At 39.1% G+C, this 26,919-nt stretch overlaps 2 protein-coding genes across 4 annotated transcripts; one reads left to right on the top strand and one right to left on the bottom strand.

Annotated features, from left to right (window-relative positions):
* Nucleotides 1-30: 30 nt before the first annotated feature.
* On the bottom strand, nucleotides 31-9,922 carry wbp1 (WW domain binding protein 1). 2 transcript variants are annotated; one of them, XM_067483720.1, is made up of 4 exons: nucleotides 9,705-9,922; nucleotides 8,718-8,820; nucleotides 8,130-8,297; nucleotides 31-5,639 (listed from the first exon to the last, which is right to left on the bottom strand). In XM_067483720.1, exons 1-4 carry the CDS (start codon nucleotides 9,765-9,767, stop codon nucleotides 5,092-5,094), a joined length of 882 nt encoding a protein of 293 aa, XP_067339821.1. In that variant the 5' UTR covers nucleotides 9,768-9,922; the 3' UTR covers nucleotides 31-5,091. The 2 variants fall into 2 exon arrangements, with proteins under 2 accessions (XP_067339821.1, XP_067339823.1); XM_067483722.1 differs by lacking the exon at nucleotides 9,705-9,922 and adding an exon at nucleotides 9,583-9,692.
* Nucleotides 9,923-9,930: 8 nt separating this feature from the next.
* Nucleotides 9,931-13,172, top strand: LOC137103409 (ADP-ribosylation factor-like protein 3). Of its 2 annotated transcripts, XM_067483724.1 has the most exons (6): nucleotides 9,931-10,519; nucleotides 11,781-11,924; nucleotides 12,065-12,181; nucleotides 12,298-12,348; nucleotides 12,538-12,723; nucleotides 12,883-13,172. In XM_067483724.1, the coding sequence occupies exons 1-6, from the start codon at nucleotides 10,517-10,519 to the stop codon at nucleotides 12,928-12,930; spliced, it is 549 nt and encodes a 182-aa protein (XP_067339825.1). In that variant the 5' UTR covers nucleotides 9,931-10,516; the 3' UTR covers nucleotides 12,931-13,172. The 2 variants fall into 2 exon arrangements, with proteins under 2 accessions (XP_067339825.1, XP_067339824.1); XM_067483723.1 differs by lacking the exon at nucleotides 9,931-10,519 and having other exon boundaries at nucleotides 11,110-11,924.
* Nucleotides 13,173-26,919: the final 13,747 nt, after the last annotated feature.

The following is a 26,919-nucleotide window of genomic DNA, read 5'->3' as shown; positions in this document are numbered from 1 at the left end:
CATTTAAGTCAATGAATGGCAGCATTCAAGTCTGTTGAGTGCCAATGTTTTATTAAAAAAATAAAATACAAATGATGACCCAAGAAGTACACAGCAGACTTTTTACCAAAACCAACTCATGTTTATCTGTCATTCAGTGCTTTCACTTTTTTAGTTTTTCCACCTTGCTCTTTTGGCTTGTTTTATGTTGTCAGGAAAATGAATAGAGTTTGGTGTGTGTTAGTAGATACCAGCTTCCTTCTCAACCTAGGGCACAACTCAACTTTGAACAACATAAAATTGCTCGACTAATAAATCTTAATATAAGTCTTGAGGGGTAGTTCTGTATGGGCCTAATGTGTCCTGCTCTAATGTAAGCTGTGATCTATGTTGAGGTCTTTCATATGTATGATATATAAAAAATGTAAAATTGAAGGAGCTGTAGTTGTATTAACTGAGGATTACAAGGCAGCAGTTAAGTATTTACTTAGTGAAAATAAATGAAGATGGAAAATGAAGAAAGTTGTTTAAATTGAGGAATCCAATACATTGAATTAGTGCAACAAAAATCAGGGATGAAAAAGCATCAAAGACATTAAAAAATAATTAATTCAATGACAGAAACATATTCAACTTTTCCTTCGGTTTACACAACTTAAAGTAGGAAAGTGTTAGTGGTTGAAGAAACGGTAAGGAAAAAAACAAAGAAGAGGGAAACAAAGTATAAACTATAATGGCTCTTAAACTAAAGCCTGTCAGCTGACATACATACTCTTCACATAATTGTGGTAGCATTACAAGTATATATTTTTGCAAATTTTCTTAAACAAATGTAAATACACAGACCAACCAAAGTAGATTACAGTACAGTGCAGTACCACAAGTACAGAGAGTTATATTGCTTGTACTGGTGCCCACAGCCAAATAACAGAACGTGAGAAATGAGTTGCAGCATATATATAACAGTAGGTTTATGTTTTTGCATAGCCTAGTTGAGCAAAGTACAATATTCTACAGAGATTTGTGATGTGGAGACAATAATCATGAAACCACTGCTTTGGCTTTTTGAGACTGGTGGGTCAAAAATGTATTGATTTAAAACTTGGCTTGTTCAAGATAACCCTGAGAGTTGCAACCTAAACAGGCCATCATCATAACCACACACACACACACACACACGCACACAACAGTGAAAATGTGTAGCAGAGATGGCAGCAATTCGTGATTGTATTACCTAGGTTGATTTTTTAGCGACACTTCTGCATAAGTTAATGTGCTGTCCTGTTTTCAAGGGTCTAACATGCAGGATGGTGTGGCTGAGAAAAGCGGCTACGGCGTTGGCTACAGTTTCTGTTACCAAGACAGAGCTTAGTAGAGTGTGGTATCCACAAAGAGCCAACGGAGCAAAGCAAAAACTCTTGTCGCAAGCACACATGCAACTAGTTACATAAGAAAGACTGATTTCCAACTGGACGGGGGGGGGTTGGGGGGATGTCGCATCATGCACCTCGACTGAGGTTACTAAACAACAGAAGGGCAATCTTATAGCCTATAAAACAAACATACACTGTCTTATACAATCAGCTATTCTTAAACACGACCCTCATCACAACATTGAAAGACATCAAAATCCAAACACCGACCATGTTCACATTGCTAATTTCTCATCATAGTCATAACAGTGGATCTGAGCAAGAGTGACTTTAAATGAATATTTAAAAAAAAATTATATAAATAAAATCAAAAAATTATTGGATGATGACTTTTATAGCCCTTAAACTCGGTAAACACGTTAAAACCAGGGAGGCATAGTTGTTTGGCAATGAAAACTATGGAGCTCCCATTCACTGATGCACAAAAAGAACCCCTAGCCACTGTTATTTTGACTATATATGTATACAAATAAGCAAAAATGCACCTTGGAGGTTGTTTTTAATCCTCCAAACATATATAGATAAATCACAATACAGTCACAGAAAACAAAAAAATGAAAATATTTTTAATCTTTTTCCTCATGCTTTCAAGTTAGTTAATTTTACAAACTAAACAATCTGCTCTTGACAAATTCCATCAGTGCCACAACTAACTACAGAGACACCATTTAAAATTCAAACTGATCACCTCTCAGATAAAACTAATGTAAGTAAGTACACAGACAATGTGACCGTTTAAATCGTGTGGCTTTAAAATGTTTAAAAACCACATCCTTTTGTGAGCACACTTTCTCGGAACAAGCCCAGATGCAATTTTATATTGATACAAAAGCATCATTTGAAGCAATCACGCTGTGAACAACAAATATTACCAGTCAAAGAAAACAACAGAACAAAATCACTTAACAAAATTGACTATAATAAGGCAGTAGCGCATCCGTTTTCAAATACAGAGGCTATATTTTTATTTGCAGCTCTATAACAAATACATTTACTCTCTAGAGATGCAGCAAGGCAGTTTGAGGTGTGTTGGTAAATAAAAAAACAAAGTCTTGAATTACCTCAAATAATGGGTGTGCATTCATGCTCTCAGTGTAATAGCTCTTCTGAAAAAGTCATTTTAGTACGGCTCCATATTTAAGCACTTGTTTGACAACACACCACAAGATCTTTAAACTTTTAGCTTGGATTATTAAGTGAACTTTACTGGCACTGACAGCAGTTCATTCTTTTGGTCTGACTCTATATCAACACATTTTTGTTCACCTCTTTTGCTATTTTCCTACTTTTAATAGTAAGAGCTCTGGCTCAAACAGCAGAACACATAAGCACAACCACAACCAGAACAGAGCTTCAGGCTATGCTATTTGTAGGAAATCAGAAACACTTCCATTAGGCCATGGAGCTGCATGGGCTCTAAACTTATATGCATTTATGTCCAGAACTGAATGTTATGTCTTTTTACATGTGTCCTTATCAGAGTATAAAAAGTGATGAAAATTAAGACATACGCCAAGCAATTTTAATACCTGAAAAAAATAAAATAAAATAAAATGGCCTCAAGAGGTATGTGTAAATAAATAAAAAGCCAGACAAATCTTTGAAGTTCAGAAGGTGATAACTGGTTTAAACAGCTGACCGTTCAGGGATCTGTACAATATTATTGCACCTTTTCATGATGAGGATAAAGGCCAATTAGGAGTAGTATTTTGTGACTGTGTGTTTGTGTGTGAAGCAGATTTACTGACCTGAGTTTTTACACTGCACCCATTTTTACACAGCATCAGAGAAAAAGTTGTAGAATTAAATATTATACTGAAGCCAAATAACTAACTATATAATTTTATTTTGCGGTGGTTTACCTATCCTACAACTCCCAATATGACTGCACTTAGATACATTCTGCACAGCATACTGGGTAAACAACATGCATGCACTTAGTTACAATAGCTTTTGCAGCCAACACCAACTAGACAGTAAGCAGCGCTACATCGACCTCTACTTGTTAGTGCACTTGCTGTCTGCTGCAATGGAAAATACCAATGTAAATCCATCACAATGCCGAGAGCTACAGGGGCCACAATGAGCCAATGAAGCACCAGCTGAAGAGCTACCAGCACTGCATAACAGTATAGCATGGCTAACACAATCAAATCAACACAATGAAACTGGATACAGGACATCTAAACTTCAGTCCAATTCTCTACCCCAACATCTGTGTAGACAGCCAAATAGCCAAACTGGCCCACTACTATTCTGACAATCAGATGCGCAAAGAAAGTAACACGACTTCTAGAAAATGCTATTTAAGTCAAATATAAACACAGAAATTCATGCCTCATGCAAAATACCAGTGCTTTTTATTGATAATCCACCTCAGTGCAGAGTATTTCAACCAGATGCTACACACTTATAAACACCCACTCACCAGCATACACTATCAGCCTCTCAGGGCCTTTGTTGCGTTTTATGATGACATCTATGGCATTTACTCAAGCACAGCAAGTTATGAAATAAAAGAAGCAACTATATCTTTCTTTATGAACATTTTGATGTAGTACAGTAAATCAAACATGCAAACATAGAGCCAATACAAGGCTTTTTATTATTTAATGATGATTTAAAAAAATAATTTGGTGGTATTGCCCTCTTGGCTATTAATATGCAATGAATGCAGTCAAAAACTGAAGAGCACATGCAAAAAAATTAAGAACTGATAAGAAGCAGACCCCACCTTTCCTAGGGTCATGCTCATATTTGACCAGAGGCCAATATATGGATATCAAATTGGAAAAACAGGGGTAGGACGGGGGCTGACAAAACAAGTGGTTGTAGCTCAGTTGGTGTGAACCAAGAGTGAACCATGATTTCTAGTTCCTCCTGGCTACATGTCAAAATGTCCTTGGGCACAGAACCCCAAGTTCCTCTCGTTGGGTCAGACAAGCACCTTGTATGGCAGCTGCCATCACTGGTGCCTGAGTGTTTGTGTAAATGTGTGAGTGTGAAGGATACAAGATGACATCACCATGCAGCTGTGCCCTAGACTACACAGCACTCACACAAACTCTCTCTCCCACACAAACACACAAAACCTTGGGGAAAACAAACTGTGTTTTCTATATGTTAATCCATTATCATTCTAAGTTACAAACAGGTTTGCCCTTGGCTCTTCAGCTCAGTCATAGTTGGGATTGAAAAAAAATCCCTCCAAGGTAAATGTCAAACAGAAAGATGGCCAGACATGTTGTGACCAAGGGGATGGAAATGTAAAGGCAGTGCTCAAGGAGCGGGAAGGACCAAGGGAAATAATCGTTTAGCTTGAGTAAGAAATCTGATCATTAATGCTGCCCTTAACTTATCCAATGATGTTCTCCTGCTTAACACACTAGAAAAAAAAAAAAAACACATGCCAAACAGGGCATCAACATGTGTCTGCTAGTTTCCCCACTAAGGTAAACCAAAGACAAAAAAAATAAGCCAGGAGTCCACACGATGCATTAATCATCTTCCTAATCAGGAGCCATTAAGAATTAGTTATCATCATCTTAACATCATGCCTGTGTGTTAGTTCAGAGAATTAAAACACAGACAGTCCCTGTGGTGATGATGATGGAGAGATTTATGTTGCCCAGTGTGATGCCGAAAGCCTCACTGGATTGCTGGTTAGTTTTGCTGTGGTTCACACCATATGATCTCCAGTGGTGGTGCTGGTGCTGGTGGTATGGCTGGGTAACTCAGATGCATGCTCCTTCTGTCCAAATGTCTGATGCTGGTGCCCGGAGCAACAGTCTCCGCTGGTGACCTTGCACATCCGGTGTTCTTCATCGCTTTCCTCCTCGAGCCCTGAGCTTTCGTCTACATCCAGCTGGCAAACACACACCTCAATCCCTGAGTCGCCGGTGACATGCCGACGCCTAGTGACTAGCTCCTCATCCTCCTCCTCTGCCATCAACGAAGCCATCGCAGACCCCTCATCAAGACGCTCCGCTTGGATCAGCACTGGAACTGCATCCGGTTCTGAGGATGAGCCTGTGGTGAGACTAGTCACTCTTGCATCTGTTTCAGGCAGTGGTTGTGGCATTGAGGCAGCGGGTGGCTGTGGCTGGCTCAGTTGTAAAGGACATGTTGGATGAGTTTCAGGAGGGTTTTCAGAATAAGGAGGAGGTGGCGTTGGGGGGTGACCTACCACCTCTTCGTAGTCAGGAAGCTTGCAGTCATTCCAGAATCCTAAAAGGTCAACAAATCAAAGTTTACATCTATGTAGTGTAAAAAAGAAAATAAATATATATTTTAAATAATTGATGGTTTAATGTTTTAGCGCTAAAATGGATGAAAATTTCCATATTAGATATATAATGATTGGTTGCACACCTGCATTCATGGTTCAAAACTCCTACACCCATGCTAATTATTTAAATGTGGCGTGGTATAACCCTTCTTTGACACAAAAACTAGCAGCTGAAGCTTTTAAGATACCAATACACTGACTTTTCTCTCAAATTAAAAGGATGGACATTAACAACCACAATTAACCACCAAGGTTATAATCGAATGTTTATTGAAGAATTTCAAATTACGCGTGTGTGTGTGTGTGTGTGTGTGTGTGTGTGTGTGTAATATTCACTTTTTCCACATTTTGTTACTTTACAGCCTTATTCCAAAATGAATTACATTAATTATTTTCCTATTAATTCTACAAACAATACCACATAATGACAATGTGAAAGGCAGTTTCTCCCATTCTTCTTTGCAGTACCTCTCAAGCTGAAACAGGGTAGATGAGGAGCGTTTGTGCACAGCCATTTTCAGATCTCTTCAGAGATGTTTAATTGGGTTCAATTGGGTTTGGGCTGTGGCTGGTCCACAAAAGGACATTCACAGATGTGTCCCATAGCCACTCCTTTGTTATCATGGCTGTGTGCTTAGGGTCGTTTTCCTGTTGAAAGATAAACCTTCGCCCCAGTCGAAGGCCTACAGCGCTCTGGAACAGGTTTTCATTAAGGATGTCTCTGTACATTTTGCTGCATTCATCTTTCCCTTGGTCCTGACTAGTTTCCCAGTTCCTTTCTCGGAAAAACATCCCCCACAGCATTATGCTGCCACCGCCATGCTTTACTGTAGAGATGGTATTGGTCAGGTGATGAGCGGTGTTTGGTTTCCTCCAAACATGACACTTGGCATTCAGGCCAAAGAGTTCAATCCTTTCTTCATCAGACTAAAGAATTATTTTCTCATGGTCTGAGAGTCCTTCAGGTGGGCTGTCATGTGCGTTTCACTGAGGAGTGGTTTCTGTCTGGCCACTCTACTATACAGGCCTGATTGGAGGAGTGCTGCAGAGATGGTTTTTCTTCTGGAAGGGACTCATCTGTCCACACAGAAACGCTGAAACTGTCACAGGTTGATCATCGTGTTCTTGGTCACCTTCTAATGCCTTTCTCTCCCTCTCGATTACCCAGTTTGGCCGGGCAGCCCACTGTAGCAAAAGTCCTGGGGGTTTCAAACTTCTTCTATTTGCAGATGATGGAGTCCACTGTGCTCATTGGGACCTTCAATGCTGCAGACATTTTTCTGTACCCTTCCCCAGATCTGCACCTCTACACAATCCTCTCGTGGAGGTCTACAGACAATTACTTGGACTTCATGCCTTGGTTTGTACTTTGACATGCAATGTTAACTGTGGGAGTTTATATAGACAGGTTTATACCTTTCCAAATCATGTCCAATCAACTGAATTTCCCACAGATGGACCCAATTAAGTTGTAGAAACATCTCAAGGACAATCAGTGGAAACAGGATGCACCAAAGCTCAATTTTGAGTGTCACTGCAAAGGGTGTGAATACGTTGTCATTATGGGGTATAGTTTGTGTAATTTTGAGGAAAATAATTAATTTAATCAATTTTGTAATAAGGCTGTAATGTAACACAATGTGGAAAAAGTTAAGTGCTGTGAATACTTTCTGAATGCACTGTAAATTGGAAATAGTCCCATAGTTCCAACCTGACCTAATAGTCAGTGATGTCCTGATGTCTGTTTTTCCTTATAGTGAATTGTTATATCTCAAAACCTTGTGTATGTTATTGTTAAAAACTTATTACAATGTTTCCCCATGATATGCCACTATGACAAGAGCTACAAAAGCAAAAGTTGCCAGAGTATCACTGTGTGATTAACTGTCTGTGCATGCTTACAGTACAAGTTGTTTTAACATTCTTGACATTAAGTCAAGCAGGTTCAATGCGAGTCTGACAAGTGCACACCTTGTTCCTCTTTAGTTTGTGATATCAGTGAACATGATATCAAGGTTCAGCCAATGTCCAGACCATGATCTGCCATATACATTTGCAAAGTATGGCAACATTGGAAAAAAAAAATCATCAATAAAATCCTAAGGTTACAACCAACTCTCTGGAAACTCGGGCTACTTCACAAAAAGCGGGACTAGCTACCTCAAATTTTGCTTAGATATCTTGCTCCAAGTGTTTATTTTGTGGGTTTTGTAATGAGGTTGTACTGAGCAAAATCTTTAGTCTGAAGTTTGGGTACTCCCCTAATAAATAAAACTGAGCATTGAAACTGCTAATATGAAGTCTACAGAATAGCTAGGCTTATATAATAACACAACAGCAAGTTATCAAAGGTTATGAAAAAAAAAATCAAATAAATAAATATTTAAGGTATCTTTAATGGTGCTACTGCAAACAGAAAGACTACTCACTTAGATTAGGTGGCGGAGGGGAAATGAAGGAGGTGGAGGCTCCCTGGTAGGCCATGAGGCTGATCTCACGTTGACGTTGCTCCTGCTGCAGACGCATTTTAACCCTCCTATGTCGGTAGGCACAGCAGCAGCTCAGCATGATGATGAGGGTCCATACCAGCCAGAACCCTAAGAGGGGGACAGTCTAAATGTAATCTTCTCATCAAAATAGGTATGTATTCTGGGGAACCAGGGCTCTATCAGACTCCTAATTTGAAACAGGCAGGAATTCTAAGATGTGGAGTTAGTTGAACAGTTAACTCGTACTTAGGCAAAGTAAATATGGCATCATATGATAAATCAACCATTCCTTTCTGCCATTAAATAGGTTTTGGGTTTCACATACTAGAACAAGCTGGTCTTTAATAGACTGAAGGTCATTCAACAACTACAGTGGTTGACCTAATTTAACAGTAAAGTGAAACAAACCTGTTAAAACACTACTGTGAGAAATCATTACTATAGTGTACTATACTATACAGTGGGAGGTAAGATTTTTCTGAATGAGATGTTGGGTTATTTAAAAAAAAAAAAATCAATACTACTTACACCACAGCTCATAGTAGTAGGTACAGCACTCTGTCTCTCCACAACAATAGCCCATCTCACATCGGTACTGCTCATTGTTTACCCCAAAACAGAACTCCTTACCCTTAAATACACACAAAAGGTGCACAAAGTGGAAGTCTGAGTCAATACTGTGTGACACAAGTTAGCAAGAGAAAACATAGCAAGCTCCTAACAGATTTTACAGAATCCCTTTAACCTTTCATTTAATTTGTTGCATTTGCTTATTACTGTGCTAATTTCTGTAATGTGACACACATATCTACACTGGCAGAAACACACAAAACCAAAATTTAAGTACAACACGGACCAAACTATGTGTTGTTTCACGAAATTAAATCTATAAAAAGTAGTAGAGTTGGTAAAACCAGCGGTCCGAACATTTCTGAGTACAATTAATTTGTTTTTTTAAAAAGTACGTTTTAGTCGCGGCGTTTAATTTAGCTCATTACAAGCCATCTTGTTTTAGTTTGCAGCAACTGAGGTCAACCTGCATGAAATAAGATGACAGTGTTACTGATTTATATGTTAGCCTGCTTACGAGCCATCGTGAAGGTTCAAATCATAAGCAAGTTGGATGTCTAATAAGCTGTTTAACTGTAAAACGAACCGGACAAAGTGAGGATGGCTTCCTTGACTGGTTGGCTATCAACTCTGAATAAATGGTAACCTTAAGCATTTAGCAACGGCTAACGTTAATCTTTGCTCAAACTATAAAACCGATGTCATAAAACAAATTCGTCTGACATTTCGAGTAAAAACACGTATTATTTTAAAAAGTTATCTCGCCAAAGATAAAATGAAAACTTTGACTAACTGACGTCATTATCGGTATACGGTAACGAACCTTGCTCAGTTTCCTTTGTGGTGGAGACAAAAAAACAATCGTGAAAAGGCCTCGTACAGCCCGAGAGCCGCGGCCTCAACTAGAACCATCCGCCGACCCGGGGAGCGCTAGTGGTTGCTTACCTGCACCAGACAGGTCCCGGTACAAAGAAGACCTACAATGGATCCCAGTGCTTTCTGCGGCATCTTCCTGGGTTGTCGACCGATAACCGGATAAGAATCATAAAGCAGTCGGTCAACTCGACGACTTGTTGAGGTGACTGCAGGCTGCTCCTTCAGCAGCCCTCAGACATGTTTATGTTTTTTCCCCCCTCGACTCACCAACACCACTAGCGGTAACAGAAACCCGAATCTATCGCTGTAGAGGGCGCTGCGGCTGCCTCAATGAAAACACATGATTTCTCATAATGTCGGTTCAAGTTCGGTGCGCAACATTACTACGTGCAGAAGGACGTCGATGAAGTTAAGTATTGTTTGATTTCAGTGACATCAAATATTATTAAAAACTGAAAAGTAGCTGATAAAATATGGATTCGTTATATTTCCTTTAATTTCTTTGTAATTGTTATAGCTTGGTAGTGAGAGAAGCAAAACAAAATTACAGATCACAGCTTTGTCTGTGCAAAATTCTGTAAAAAACATTTTCAAATTCAAAAATATAACCGATGAAAACAATCATAAGCTGCAGCCCCAATTTAGATCAAATAGCAAGAGAAAGATACATACAAACACGCATACACATTATTTGTAAGTATTAACGTGGTGCATTTTAGACTTTTGTTTCTTTCGACTTCGTTCTCTTGACGCACACCTGTCACGTTGTTTACATTGACGTCACCGTTTCCGAGGCAACTGAACTTGACAGCTGTTCTTCAAAGCAGCATAGTCAGTTAATCCACTCATCCTAGACAGAGCCCACAACACCTCAGGGAAAAATGGTGAGTTATCATGATTCTCAATCGTGGCAGGAATTTTACAGTGTATTTGCAATAAAAGATAAGTTGTTTCTGGACATTTGTTTACTTCTGTAGAGCGTTAGCTACAGCTGGCTGACGTTAACCTCGGGGAATACGCCTACAGCGTAAGTTTTTAAAACTGACATTGTTAGTGTGCAACAACACATTAATACTGAAGTTAAAGATGTAGGTTGTTCAAGAAGATATCTGTGTGTATTTCTGCATTTAATCAATGTTCAAACTTCTGGTTTGGCATTTTTAAATATACAAATCAGAATAATTTATGTGCAGACAAGGAATATTTTCTTTTTATAGCACTTTTTGAAGCAGGAGCTTGCATAGAGATGTCAAAATATCAAAACTGTGTAAAAACTATTAATTGTAGAAAGAAAAAAAGTGAGTTTTAAGATGACTTTTAAAGATTAAAACTAATTTATGCTCCAATTTTTACTGTATGTGTCAGTCTGTCTAGTGTCTGATCTGATCCAGTTTGGACGTGGTAGGCTACACATATTATAGTCTCAGAGGGGACTGACAGCATTTCCATACCAGAACATATTGCCAGGTAAAAAGCTTGGGACAAAGCCTTTTTCATCAGCTTCGGGACACAAGCCAGTCATGTCTAATCTTGGCTAACAGATTAGTGCTTTTGGCCCACTACATGTGTTAGTCACTGCATGCGGCTAACAGCAAGTTCTAGACGATTCCCTCTGTAGGGTGTTCAACCTCCAGTACATGCTGCTTGTTGTTCCTTGGCCACCAGGCTGGCCTCTGATACCTGGTGCAGGGGCGACTGTGGCGCAGGAAGGTAGAACGGTTGTCCACCAATCTCACAGTTGTTGGTTCAATCCCTGGCTCCTCTGGTCACATGTCGAAGTGTCCTTGAGCAAGACACTGAACCCCACCTTAGTTGCTCCCGATGAGTGTTGGCCAGCTGCATAGCAGCTCCCCCATCGGTGTATGAATGTGTGTTTGATTGTGAGTGTGAATGGGTAAATAAGAAGCAGTGTAAAGTGCTTTGAGTGCCAATAGGTAGAAAAGCGCTATATAAGTGCAGAACATTTAACATTTAGGTTGCACCGGGTGCTGGCCAGCTGTTTGCTTGAGCTCTAACCTGATTCAGCCAAAACCATGACTCTGTGACTAAAGAGTGAAAAAAATGCTATTCCCTATTATGACACCTCGGAAACTGCTGTCCTATTGAAGTTTACCTCCTTTAATGTGTATTCTGATCCACCTGCAGGGTCTGCTGTCCATTCTTCGGAGGCTGAAGCAGTCTCCAGAACAGGAGGTGCGATTACTGTTGTTAGGTTTGGACAATGCTGGCAAGACCACTCTGCTAAAACAGCTGGCAGCTGAAGATATCAGCCACATCACCCCCACACAAGTACAATTATACACACACAAACACACATCTGGCAGCTTAGGCAAACAAAGTGGTTCCCTTTACATTGTTATATATTTACATAGATAATTATTTTTATTTTTAACCTTTAAACATTAAGGACATATGTTATCTTTTGATAGGGCTTCAATATAAAAAGTGTACAGTCATCTGGTTTCAAGTTGAATGTTTGGGACATTGGAGGTCAGCGCAAGATCCGCCCGTACTGGAGGAACTATTTTGAGAACACAGATGTGCTGGTAGGTTCTGTTTGGTCCCATTATCAGGATTGAATTAATTCAGTATCCACAGAAAATAGTCCTCACTGTTTATTGTTTTATATAATTACGGCTTCTGTTTGTTTGCCTGTTTACAGATCTATGTGATAGACAGCTCAGACAGAAAGAGGTTTGAAGAAACGAGTTTGGTGAGATTATTTTTTTCTCAATAGTAGTGCAAGTAAAAATGGTAAAATAAAAATTTGATGTTTGATTTTAAAGTGATTACAGTCTGTAAATTCTCCTTTTGGGCATATTTTTAAATAAATTTAAAGGGTCCTTAAAGCCAAAAGTCAGTATGATCAGTACTGGTTTTCCATGTGTTTTTATCCCTCCAGGAGCTGGCCGAGTTACTGGAGGAGGAGAAGCTTGCTGCCGTGCCGCTACTAATCTTTGCCAACAAGCAGGACCTGATGACCGCCACTCCAGCCTCAGAGCTGGCAGAAAGTCTCAATCTGCACACTATCCGGGACCGCATGTGGCAGGTCCAGGCCTGTTCAGCGATCACTGCTGAAGGAGTGCAGGTTAATACACTACACACTGTCTGCAAACAAACAATATGCATACACCTCAGAGTGTACTGTGTATTATTTTGCCTATTTTGCTTTCTGCCAGTCTTAAAATATTGCTTTTAACCTCAAATCAGTTTAACAGCACTATCATATTGTCTGTTTTTCCCACAGGATGGCATGACCTGGGTTTGTAGAAATATAATGTTACGGAAGAAATGAAAAGATCTGTGAAGAACTGAATTTGCACTTTACATTTGACATTTCCAGCTATTTGTGCAGGACAAGGTGATGAAATGTGTTGTAGTTTTAACATCAGTCGGTCTTCACTAGGCAGTTTGAGAATCATTTAGAAACTGTCAATACAGAAATTCCATGCTTCTAACTTCTAAATAAAACCTGTCAATACATATCTTAAAATGTATATAATGTATATAGGCTATTTTAATAAAAGTACTGTTTCTGCGCACTACTTTTTGTTGTGTGATACTCTTGAAATGTTATGTAGATACTGAGAATATTTTGTGTGCCTGTGAGTCTTTCTAGTGAAAGCTAGAGGGCGGTCTTGTGTTAGTGTTTTCTCTCACAACCTAATACCCAATTATTTATTCCTCTACTTTCCATAAGTGATGTGGCATCTTGTGTCATATTTGATTTGTTCATTTATAATCACAATATTTTCTCTCACTCAGTACTCTATTGCCAACCTAGGAGTTTATTTTCCAGATGTCAAACTTATTCAAGGCAATTCACAAAGCAGGCAGTAATCAACAGAAAGCCTGTTTGTTGATTTATTTAAACTAATAATGTATTAAATTTGACTTTTACAAACAGCACACAGCAATAAAACTATCCCAACCAATCAAAAGAGCCAGAAGAAACACCTTATTTTCCTGCTAAGCTGCTTATAGTCATACTCAGTTTTTCTTTAATACAGAAAAAATGTTATAATTTGCAAAAAATGACCCTAAAACATGAACACCTGCACATGGACACAGAAGCAGACTTCAACACATCTTTCTTGCATACACAATAAACCATAAAAAAACACATTTGCCATTCAATTACTCAGTTTCTCACCTTGTTCACCATGATTTAACACAAGGCAATTGCATTTTCTGTCTATTTTTCTATTTTGTCTTTTGCAGCACATTTGCCACAAACCCCAGTAATCTGACCTGGCCGAGTGCTCCGCCGTGGTCCTATAGGGCATTTACATACAAACCTTTTCCAGGACTAATAGCTCTTCAATACAATTTGCATTTATATAGCCCCCTTCATAGCAACATGATTTGGCGCCTTTGCCTATGATAAAATAAACCTCCTCTTTTGGCCTTGAGTTACTGCCCTGCTGCTGCTACTGGTGTGTGTGCATGTGTGTGTCCCGTATGTAAGGTTGGCTGATTTTAATATGTCAGAGCTGCTTGATTTTTCTGGTAGGGGCTGAAACAAGTGCAGAAAGTCTCAAAATGGACCTCATAATGATTCAGCTAAGCATGGGCTTTGGTCTCACTTGATAGTTTGCTTTCTGTTATACAGTACATTTGAATTTTGTTGATACAGCACTCTAGGATACTTGACCACGGTCAAGAGTCCCAAGGTAAATATTAAGCCACAGTAGATTTTCTTGTACAAAAAACTTACATTGTTAAGTTAAGCATTCTCTTTAATTAGCTTTTACAAATGCATTCTTTTACAAGGCTCTATGGCGCATTCATCAAAAATAAAATAAATAAAGTAATGAATTAGGAAATGAAAATCTACCATGTGAGACAGGCAATAAAAGGCCCCCACTCTCCCTTTGGATTGTTTAATCATTAGCATCTAATACATGTGATTATCACCAAAACTGTAAAAAAAAAAAATTCCAATTACACACTGAAATAGTCAGATAAATCTTTACAACTGTATCTACCACTTCCATGTAAATCAGATGGCAAAGGCTGTAAAGTGCCTTTAAATCTCAATTGAATAAAATTGGATTTACCAAATAAGAGTGGATTGGAGAGACCAGTCCTAGTTAACTCCAGCTCTATCATCAGTGAGGTGAGAGGCAGTCAGGCCTGCAAAAGGCCATAAATCATGGGACTTTCCCAGCTACTCAGGCCAGTACGCAGGCCTCCCACACAGGGGAAACGAAGGGCAGAGAGTCTGATTGACTCACAGAGCCTGAGAGAGCTTTTGTGACTTAATTAAAGTTAAATGTATCTCACACACACTGTAATATGGCGCATTCACTTTGGTGCAGGGTTTTAGGATTTTTCTTTCTTTTTTTTACTTCAAATAGATCTGTAAAAGATACATGAAATACAGAGTGAGATGCACTCAGGGCAATCTTTGGGACCGTTTGTCCTGTAAATATGACAGCCGATAGAGGTTTTAAAATGTTTTAATTATGTCATGAGGAATAAGATGTAGAGGCGAATGCAACGTCTGAATCAGTCATAAACCAGACAACTACACTATAAACTCAACTCCAGTTTATGGAGTCCCATCAAATATGGTTCCTGAGTATCCAGGTCTCTCAGAGTGAAGAAGCTCTCCTGCCTTGTCCATTCAAGTGTTGACAAATGAGGTTTAGGTGCACATGTGCTTTAAGCTATGTGGCCAGCTCACAGACATGCTGTCTTTTGAGGGGAAACCGTGCCAGTTTTGCACTTTCCAAAAATATTACCTTGATATTAATGTGTGGTTTAGCCTGGAAAAAGTACATTATTAAGGAAAATCTTGTTTTAAACAGGGATGGCCCAGAGAAGTCCAAAGAAAGTGTGATGAATATAATGTCCCATTTTTGTCAATTCAATATACATTCATGAATAAACAAATAATAATTGGCAATAATTGCTGCACCAATTTCACCAATAAGTTTAGAGAAAAATGTTAATCTTGATTTACAGTATTATATGATGTTTCATATCCTCTTAATAGGACATAAAGCATCTAAACGTGTACTTTATAGTTAAATTCCTTTAAAACTTTGTATTATAGTAATGTTCAGTCTGAACTTTAATTCTGAGAAGTATAAATAGTGTTCACTGAGGTGTGTCTTTAGAGTAACAACAACGGTTCTTCTTTTGCCAGAATTTAATGTTAATGTCAAAGTAAACATAAAAAGTTTTTCTGCTCTATCGTCACATAAAACTCCCATGTACCTTCGTAATTTGCTATAATCACTCTGAATCTGGCCCATTGCTGTAACAACAATTAAAGTGTTGGGGATCATTTGTTTGGTTAGCACAGTGTCCCTCCTGCCTCATTCCCAGGCCAATCCTTTATGATTAAGCAGATAAGTGCTGTTACTAGATGATAAAACAACAAATGTCCACATTCCTCTCATAGCTCCTTTGATGCATGTGTGTGTGTTCCCTCTCCAAGCCCCCTTTACTATAATCAAACTGCAGAGTCATAAACAGCAAGGGATGGGGACTATAAAAATGATTGGGAGGCTCTATCAGCTGGGGGACAGGAGTTCACACCTCAAGCGGGTCGGCCCCAGCGAGGGTCAACGTGGGGGTTGGCTTGGTAGGGGGTCCGAAGCCCTGTTTGATGTTTCTGAGACAGAAAGCAGGGAGAAGGGAGGTTGTGTGGTAATACAGTGAGATGCTACCAAAAAAATACTTTTTTAGGAAAATCTGACCCAAGTCTAATTGTGTGAGGATATGGGATTGTGTGTCCTGTGTCAGGCTATGATGCATATTCGATCAGGTCTATGAGTTCATCACTTTACACCTGTTGTGGCCATCATATGTGATGGGAACCTCCAGACAATTTACCTAAACAGCATCTCACAATCAAGACCCATACCTGATACATTTTGCATGGACACCTTTGCATGAGTCAAGGGAAATCTTACTTAATCTTATTTTTAAAAACATTTGACAGTGTCTGTTAATGTTTCGTTACACACATGAATTAGGAATTAGGGATGTCACAGATAAACAGCTGGGTGCAAAACCTTCAATCCCCCTTTTTTTACATAGCAAAACACTAAAACAAAACATTACATACATTATGTTACAACATAACATTTATTGCACATTTAGTTAGTACAAATGTTCTTTCATAAGAAATTTATTACAGATATTCTTTAAATAATTCATCAAGGAGGAGTTTTGCAAAAACCTTTGCACATAATTTTCATTATTTTAATATTTTACTTTTTTAATACAATTGTTGATCATTTTTGTTACTTCTGATGATGAAAGAACATTTGTATTAGCTCAATGTGCATTAAGTATGTTGATGAATAAAGTCTTTGTTTTTGGATTTTTTTTTTAAATAAACAAAGACACTCTCAAGTCTTTGTTTGTGGATGAGTAAATAATTTTAAAAATATATCCAGTATATTGTTTTACAGTAACGATTTGTTATTTGATTCACTTCAAATCACCACAATTGGAAAACAATCATGTCCAGTACATAATAACACAGGTAAACTGTGAAAGACGTGAATCAATAACTGATTGATTGGTGTCTCACACTTCGCTAGCATGAGGTCAGAGGTCATACTCTTGACCCCTCACTGACCCTTGATTCCAAACTACACCGAGAGGAAATAACACTGTCCAACATCCTGAAATGCTCCCATGTTGGCTGACTGTCCTTATCATTTAAATAATCTGGTCCAATTCTGTTTTCTCTGTTTCTGTTTCCCCACACTCTCATCCCTCCCCAGCAGTCATAATTTGACTTTTTATCACCTCTCGCTCAAAGAGAGAACCAGCGCCATCAGTCATTACAGCACATGCTGACAGCTCCTCACACATGCATGGATTTTTACATTTGACTCCATCCAGGGGCTTACTTTACTGTAACCGATTCAATATTCCTCAAATGAGCCGACTGATTTATATACACGCCACAGTGGATGGGATGATCTATAGCATTGCCTTAATAGATTTCCCAGGCCTGAGAGCCTGACTAGTTTAGGGGAAAGGGCATAATTTGTGCAATAAAAACACAAGTATTTATTTGACTTTACTTATATGTTCCAATACAGGTAAAACTCTGTGGTATCCCTCATGTCTTAATGAATGCCTTTTGTGAAAACATTTTTATTCTTAGTGGCGACTAGCAAGGTTCAACATGAGATTTTCATAAACGCAGTTGCAGCAAACACTGTCTTAGCTAATTTAGAATTTTTGAGTTACATGTCAAAAAACACCAAAAGAACAGACATATTTTAGAGAATTGTAAAGACCTGGTTATCTTTAATTTAACAATGATCTAGCAGAGCCAGCCAACTCTGGTCCTGCAGCTGCTGTCTGGTTTGTTAACTAACTAACTCTGCACTACCCACTTCTGATTACCTGGATCAGGTAATCAGAAATAATTACTCTGTCTTCTTCCACTTCCCCCTAATATAAGATGGTATCTTCAAGCATGGCAAATTAGTCAGTAATGGTTATTTTCAGCTTAATACCAAAAATGTTCTATTAGCTCCTCTACCGACTGTTGTATTTATCACCACATGTTTAATAATTCCCAAGTTTTTGTCTATGTTTTCACAAATAATGCAGTATCAGAGAATGCAGATTAACTAAACTTTGGTATAACAACAAAACTGGTTAATTATATGTACAGTACAAAAATATATATTGCAATGTACAGACCCTTTAAGGAGTATTTGCCAATGAAAAGACACATGGACGAGTTGCTAATTACGCATCAGTGTAAAATAACAGTTTTAAAGAGAAAAGAAATATTAAACTTAAAAGAAACTTTTTTTTAAATGGGAATGAATCTGTTTTGTTTCTGTAAGACAAAATACCTGTTCATTATAGTAGTAGGCTATTAGTTTAATAAAAGTAAGAAGGAAAGTCTCTCATTAAGCTAACACTAGCCTAATTGACATTTAAAGTAACAGTATTAAAGCAAACGTTAGCACAACATTTTCTAATTTGCAGTATTTGTAAGTTCACATCGTTATTAAATAACATTTTGATTTTAATTCTCAGATAATATGTCAACCTTATGACCTGTCACTTGTCAGGCAATGGTTGGGCTTACGTGTATTAGCAAACAAATGTTAGTTTGCCAGTTGGCTTCATTAGCTAAAGCTAGACATGGCAGTTAGCCTAGTGTAAATATTCAACAACTGATCTTCAGGTATGAAATAACTGGTATTGTGCAGCACTTTTTAATTTAGTAAACACTAACTTCATAAAAATGCAAAAAAATCTTGAAAGATAAAACAACAAAAACAGCTTTAGTGTTTCCAAGCCCCAAAGACACCTTGTGTTTAAATAAAAATAATGCGTGTTTCCAGTGGCAATATGATTAAAATGTTTATGTTGATGTTTGTATCATATTATAAATACATTTCAGGAGAATGCATTAGAGAGGTGTGTATTTATGCACCAATTTTTGCTCTGTTCTGTCTGACAAACTGAGAATGTCTGCCAGAAAAGAAAAAGGAAATATTGTGCGTGTTTTTATTTTGTTTATATCTCCCTTCATTTTATGGCTTTCGCTCAAGCTTTTCACAAGCACCAGAGAGGGTAAAAGAGAGGGAGCGAAAAAAAGTATTCTCAATTTCCTTCTAAAAAGAAAATTCATTTGCAGTTGCTAATGTAATGTCATTGTTGTGTTTACTGAGCGTGGATGATGTATAGGGGATGTTGCATTGAGTGAGACTGCTTAATGATGCATAGAATTAAGTCTGTGGCTTTCAGCTGAGCTCCCCTCTCTCTCTCATACACTCCCTCTTCCACCCTCTCCTTCTCTTTCTCACACACACTCTCTGAATCCCTTTTCCCTTCCTCTTTCCTCCCTCCTTTTTACCTCTCTCTTCGTTTAATCCCCACCCTCCTCCTTTTCCCACCACCACTCCAGCTCTCTTTCTCTCAGATGCAGGCTGTCCTGGACTGTTGGCCACACGTTGCTCTGTGCTCCGTTGCCTAACTCCATCAATCACTACCAAGGGAGAGAAGAGAGTGTGGATAGAGGGGGGTGATAAAAAGAATAAAAATAAGATATGGCTGGGAAAAAATGGGTGCACACATTGGATATACACATTGTACAGGATGAGTTTTGCAAACCTGGAGGGACGAGAACAAACGAGTGGGAAGGGCACCTCTTGCATTTAATGACCCACTGTGCACCGTGCCAGTCCAAATAACTGCCCGAGTACAGTCTGAATATATGGAAGCAATTTTGTTATTTCTGGCTCTAGCTCTGATTGTAACTGTAAGGGGATGATGATGATAATGATGATGATGATGATTATGATGCCATGATTTTAGTGTTTCTGTGAACATTTATTACTAGATTGAGATGACTACCTGAGTAGGATGAGAGCTGGGTGGAGGACTCTATTTGTGGATGTGTGGCTTGAGAAAGAAGAGATAGCTTTTAGGTTGCTAAGGAAACAAATTCCTTAACTGATCCAGTGCCACCCTCGCTAATGCTCTTGTAACTAAAACCCACCTGTTGTTTTACTTCTAAAATGTATGTGCATGATGGAGCAATGGATACATATTCATATTGCGTCCTTAGAAAGAGTTTTTTTGACTTTGGATTTGCTCCATTTTAATAAGCATTAAAAATCTAATATCTATGATCAATGAGGGTGTTGAATCTTATATGAATATGAATAGAGGTTCAATACATTAAATGCATTAAATATGTAGTTATTAACATACATACAAACATAATATGAGTTGTACAAATCCCCTTTAACATAAAAGGCTATCACAGAGGATCACATGACATGTTTAAGGGAAATAAAAAGTGTCTGATATAAGATTCCTACAGATAATATTTGTATTCACAGTTCACCTGTCAAAAGTGTTACTGGTTGTGTTGATGAGTTACTTTTTCTAGAACTTCTTGCACACTGTGCAAATGTGTTTTATAGTTTCTGTTGCTGTAATGTTTTGAAACCACAGCTATTGATGTGTAAAGTAAGAAATGGCCATTTTTACCAACAAAACATGTCGCACTAGGTTTACCTAGATCACACGTGTGTTAGTGTATACTGAGTCACTAAGAACAACAAACAGTGTGAATGAAGACAAATTTGTCTAAGAATCTTTTATTTGCAAAGATATAGTTAAACGGGGCACCTGCTGGTCTGTTGCGGTTTTGTCCTTGCAAAACTGTGAGTAGTATTTTTGGTAGGTTTATCACAAAATCTGATTATTAGTCAGAGAAAGTTTTGTTGGGTGTATTGACTATAATAAGGCACCAAAAGACAGCAAAGAAAAGTGAAATGATAAAGAAATGAAAAACTTTGCAAAGTTTGGAAACTAATATCTGTCTTCTGTGGAGCTGTTTATTAATAACCTACAGTGCCCATTTTCCCTAATGTAGAAACATGTCACCCAGTGTAATGGTGTGGCTCAAATACAGTATGTGTTTTTAATGGTTTTTGGACAACAATGGAGGTTTATGGCACAGCCAAACGAGCTAAATCGATTCCTGGATTTATGAACCTTACAGTGTATAGACACAATATTTTTGGTTTTTGACTAATATATATCTGGATTTATTCTTTAACAACAAAGTGACAGAGTTTTGACAGGCAAAGTGTAACATAGTGCCCTGACCCTCCAGTGTGCTTAGCTAATCTAAGTTGAAATGCAACTGAAAACTTTTTACCACCTGGAAATTATGATTATTTGATACAAACAATAAAATGGGATTCACTAGCTTGGAATTAATGGCTAACAATAGGAAAAAAAGGTTAAAACGATGTAAAAAAAATGCTACTACAACAAAAAATTGTTGTAGCAGTGGTTGTTTTATTAATGTAGTCATTACAGCCAGAAATACTGTGTGTTTGCATTCATGTTCATGGGAAAGTGTAATAATACAGCATACAATACTACAGTATTTTAAACAACAATGTGGCAACAGTGAAAACAAAGGTTTTCTTAGTTTAGTGTGAAGGACGTGGACTGGGCTGCTGTGAGAAGTCTACCCATCCTTCACCTCTACAATGAATTTCAGTGCCACCCTTGCTAATGCTCTTTTAGCTGGATGAAGCATCTTGCGGAAAGCCCTCCCAGGAGAGAGGGGGCTGTTAAAGCAGCATATTAATACCCATGCTTTGGGAATGATGTGCAACAATCACATATGAGTTTAGTGTTCAGGTGTTCAAATATTGATTGTTCCAATTGAGACTGAATTCAGACATGTTGGCCCCGAGTTGGCCTGTTAAGAAAAATACAGTACTAAACAGCTGTCCGCCAGTGTTTTGTTTGTGTGTTGATTTTGCAGTTTCTCTCTCCCTTCCTACTCATTCATCTCTCTCTCTCTTTTTCTCTCCCTCACCCACTCCATTGCTCTGTTGTGATCCAGCTGTCCACCCCATTCATCATCCCGCCACTCTCTCCCCACAGAATTATTATTTCTTTGATGTGTTACTAGTTGAAAACAAATCCATTTTTCTGGCCATCAATTTATCATTTGGAACAGGGGAGTCACACTTGAGTTGTAGGGGCAACCACATTTTCCCAATTCCAACCTGTGCTGGGTACTGTGGGCATTTGTGTGCACGTTCCTGCTTTTGTGGACATACTGTATATGTACTAGTATTTGTTAGAGGGTCTGTACATGAAATGCATGTATCCGGTTGTGATCAGAGCTGGAATCAAAGAGGTAAAAAGATACGATGGGAGAAATTAGAGAGAATTTGCAGGAAGTAAGTCAGAGTAACAGAAAGATATGTGTGTGTTTGTGTGTGTGTGTGTGTGTGTGTGTGTGTGAGAGAGAGAGAGAGAGAGTGAAAGAGAGAGAGAGAGAGAGAGAGAGAGAGAGAGAGAGAGAGAGAGAGAGAGGGTTTCCCTCTTCTTCCAGTCACCCTCCTTCACCTAACGTCTGTGATAATTTATCACTTCTCCTAGCTTGGCTGACAAACTATTTGCAGGAAAATGAGTTTTTCCGCCACGGATTTGTCCTCCGGGAATAGAAAGGGGAGCTGCTGTGTTTTTTCCATCTCACATACACACATACAGATGTATGGTAGTTCACATGCACACACGCACACACACACACACACACACACACACACATGGACTGAGGTCTTCAGTATTTATTGGGGGGAGGGGGAGGTGGTTAAGATAAATGAGGTAAATTAATAGAGTCACTGAGGGAAAAGATCTGCTTCCGCACCAGCAGATCTGCAACTGACACACAAGAGATGAGCACATACACCCAAACCACCCAGCACTACCCTTCACTCTGGTCCTCCCTCCTTCACCTGCCATGCCATCTTTCCCACTCTCCCTCCCTCTCTCACTTTGCTCTCCAGTCCTCCTGATCCCTCGTTTGCCCTCCCACAGATGACAAATGTAACAGTCAGACAAACAGCGATCAGGGCCATACAGCATAATGTCAGCTTAGATCAACACTGGGACAAAAGCAAATATCACAGCAGCCACACTGCATTACAAGCACTCTGTCTGCGCACGTGTGTGTGTACATATGTGTGTGTGTGTGCCGTTATTATGGCAGCTGGCCCAGGTCACTGGATTTCAATCTCACTTTCAACCTCATCAACCAAGATATTGACAATGTGCTTGACGGAGAATTACACGACAGTAAAAGCCTAATTACATTGCTATTACCCTGGGCTATCCATAATCATCAAACACGACGCATCAGTGGGACATCACAGCAGTAAATCTGCAGGCGCTCTCTTCGTCTTTCTGAATGCCAGTTAGCATTACACTGTTAACATTTCTTTCCACTTTATCGCTGGCTGACATCACAGAGAGCCAAATATACTGAAGTCAGCCTCTCTTACATTATATTAGTCCACCAAATACAACATGTACTGTATAAAAATACACGGACTGCATTGAAAGCTGAAAATCTGAATGCATTTTTATTCTTACCCACCTCAGTACATTATGTGTAGCATGATAGTAAAAAGTGAAAAACAAAATAGGAAACACACATAAGCTGCTAAAGCCTTTACTTTAGCTGTTCACTGGATCAGCATCGTTAGAGATAGAGGTTAGACTTTCTTTGGTTTGTCAAATAACTGTGTTCAAACAAATTGCAATACACTCTACAACCATGACAGTGGATCTATGAGGCTGTCTTCAGGCACGGCTGTACTTTGAGCTAAATGCTGTACAATGTTTTACTTGTTCATCATTTTAGGTTTTAGTTTAGGGCAGCACGATGGTGAAGTGGTTAATCGTTTTGCCCTACATCTAAAAGGTCCCTGGTTTGAATTCACCAGCTGGCTGCAGCCATTCTGTGTAGAATTTATACGTTCTCCCGGTGGTTGCATGGTTTCCTCTGGGTACAGACTTCACCTAAAGTTGATGGGAATGTCATTACATTTGCAGGTATTAGTTAATAAAAGGCACAAGTTTGACCCAGTGGTGGTGCTACATAAAGGTAAATGCAAAGTTCTTCAAAGTTATAGGAAAGACCATTTTCTTGCAGTTTATTGAATTGTGGAAGAGAAATATACATATTATGTTTTTGCTAGGGCTTCATCTTCTGTGACCACGAATATAAATTTCACAGCAAATTATTCAGTAGTTATTTCAGTCTGCAACAAATTGGTTGTGTACAGACAATCAAGTTCCTAGCGTGGATAAAACTACATATTTCCCATTTAAACCTGCTTCTATTTACTGTGCAGGCAATCCATGTGGCTCAATTGCAAATTATTGCTCACATTTAATCTTTTTATAATGCTGGTTTACGTATGTTTGTAAGTGACAAGTATCCACCTCTGGACAGAGGTGCTGCCACTGATTGGGAATTAGTGCAAGATCAAAAAATTAAGACACTGAATTCACATGAATTCCAGTCACTCGCCTTGTCAGACATTGTATACAAATCAGAGTCTGAGAACACGTAAGTAAATAGACCTGATCTGATTTGAAAGAATCTGATTTACTTTGTTGACAGTACTCTACAAAAACAATTGACCCACTTTAGCAGGTAATGTGAATGAAGCCTATAATTTCTGCTGCCACCTCAGTACAGAAAAGGTGGATGGAGTTTTATTTGTTGCACTTGCAGCAGGGATATTTGAAAAAATTCCAAAAAGCATATTCTACTCTATAAAACAGTCACCACTAAGGCTGAGAGAGAAAAAATGTTTTGGAATCAACCTGCTAGCGCACGCTCCAAATGGGCTCCCTTTTTACAAGACAAAAGTCTAATTTGGGTGAGTTGGTCAATAATGTTTTGCCAATTATGAATCTGGAGCTCTTCCCTACATAACAAAAACTTGCACTTGTGAACTGGCACTAATGTGTCTTGTGCCAAGTCTATTAACCAGTTTAATTGGAAACAAGACACTTGTCCAGGAGCTTAAACAAAGTGTTTTAGTTTCCACACTGACATTTACTCCAGCCGCTAATGCAGTTGTGCTGTGAGGTTTTCTGCATTGCGGCTACACATACTGTACAGCTCTGTGAATAATGAGGCTCTTTATGCCCATTTGATTAACTCTGTTGCCCATCGCTACACTTGCAAGAGAGACACCTGTGTTCCCATGAGGACACCCAACACCACACCTCTCATAACATCACAGCCAATTGCCAACTTTGTAATGCCCATCTCCATGGACACCACCTCTGACTGACAGGCATGAAGATAAGGTCCACCAGTCACTCTGATCCTCAAAGTCCTCTGCAATTACTAGTGTGTGTCCATGGGGGTGCATGTGTGCGTGTGTGTGTGTGTGCGTGTGTGTGTGTGTTTGTGGTGTGCATCACCCCCACTGATCTCATTCATGTAAATCATTAAAGTAACGGCTGCACATTTCTGTAAAGTCTTCCACTTTTCCACTTTTTTGAGGGAATTTAATCAAAATGAGCAAAGTAAGAGTATCGGTAACGCACAAGGAGACTGAGCTGATTAAAAATGTATGGCTGATCGATAGAAGATTAAAAGACTTCACATCGACCTCCAGTGCAAATTGCATGTGGGTTAAACGCTACTCGCAGGCCAAGCCTCTCTGTCTGTACACCCTGTATGCCTTTGTAGGCCTCACAATAGCAATCATGCTGGGATTTTGTGTGGAGCTTGCTGGCAACAGTTATTAGTGCCCCCCAAAAAACTCAAAGAAGGAACAGTCAAGAAGATTTGGGGTCCTGGGGGGCAGTCACCAAGTAGGATGGGGGTAGGACAGGCTGTGGGGTCAGAGGGCAACACCAAAGGGAAATGGGAGGCACAGGGGCAACAATGGACAGGGCTGGACTAGGACAGACAAAGGTGGAGGGAGGATGGACAGTGCACAAAACACAGGAAGATGAGTAGAAATAGATGAAGGGACAGAATGGAGGGATGCCAAACCAGATGGTAAAGGCTGGTTGGAGAGAAAGCACTAAAAGGATGAGGGAGGAAAGCTGAAAAGCCATTGGCAACACTTGCATCATGACAGTAAGAGACAGAGAAGCTCAAAACCTAAACATGACTGCATCTCATATGGCAACCCTGTAGATATGTTCAGATGTAGGGGCAAAACCTCAGGAACTTCTTTCCTTCTTTCAGAATATTTGTGATTTTAATAACTTGTTTAACAAACCCATTAAGCAATTTGAGTGAATAAACATAAATTCATAAATACATGTCCATGTAGTCGAAATATCAGCGTGGGAAAACATCTTAACCAAGAAACAAGGCAGGAAAACACACGTTTCCACACTTGTGCACAAGGAAAATCATTGCCCTAATGGGATCATCAATACTGAGGTGTTTCTCCAGCTATTATGACCTAATTATCTGGCTCATCTCGACTCGCTGACCACAAAGAGACGTGCGCTCGCTGGGCTAGATTTATAGAAGTTGTCATTAAGTGGACGCTTTTTCCCCGGAAAGCATTCATCTTGGGGGGGCGCGCAAAAGGAGCGGGAGGCGGCGCGTCGCTGCGGAAGCGCGCACTGCCAGTCACACTCCAGCTCTGAAAGAGGGTGGGCTGCTAACATCTGTTAATAAATGTATGTTAAAATGAAGATGTAAAATTTCTGAGAATTGTGGTGTGAAGTGGGTGAGTGTGTTTTATCATTTACCTTCAGTGGTTCTTACAGGAACAGACTGTTTTTCAACCTGTTGATGTGCAGGCATGCAGGCTTCTTTGTAAAAATGTTATTAATCCACAATGCTTTTTGTACTTTTTATATACCACCCTAGTATTTGTACTCCCTTTTGTGTTTTTTTTACGTTCGTTCCAAGTTCAGGGATGATTTTTCCATAAAGCAGAATCTAAACACTATACCTGAAACCACAGGGCCG

Source organism: Channa argus, chromosome 18 (genome assembly GCF_033026475.1).
Source record: "Channa argus isolate prfri chromosome 18, Channa argus male v1.0, whole genome shotgun sequence".
In the NCBI taxonomy this organism is placed as follows: domain Eukaryota; kingdom Metazoa; phylum Chordata; class Actinopteri; order Anabantiformes; family Channidae; genus Channa; species Channa argus.
Note: the sequence above shows the minus strand (reverse complement) of the source record. Positions and strands in the feature narration are given on the sequence as shown.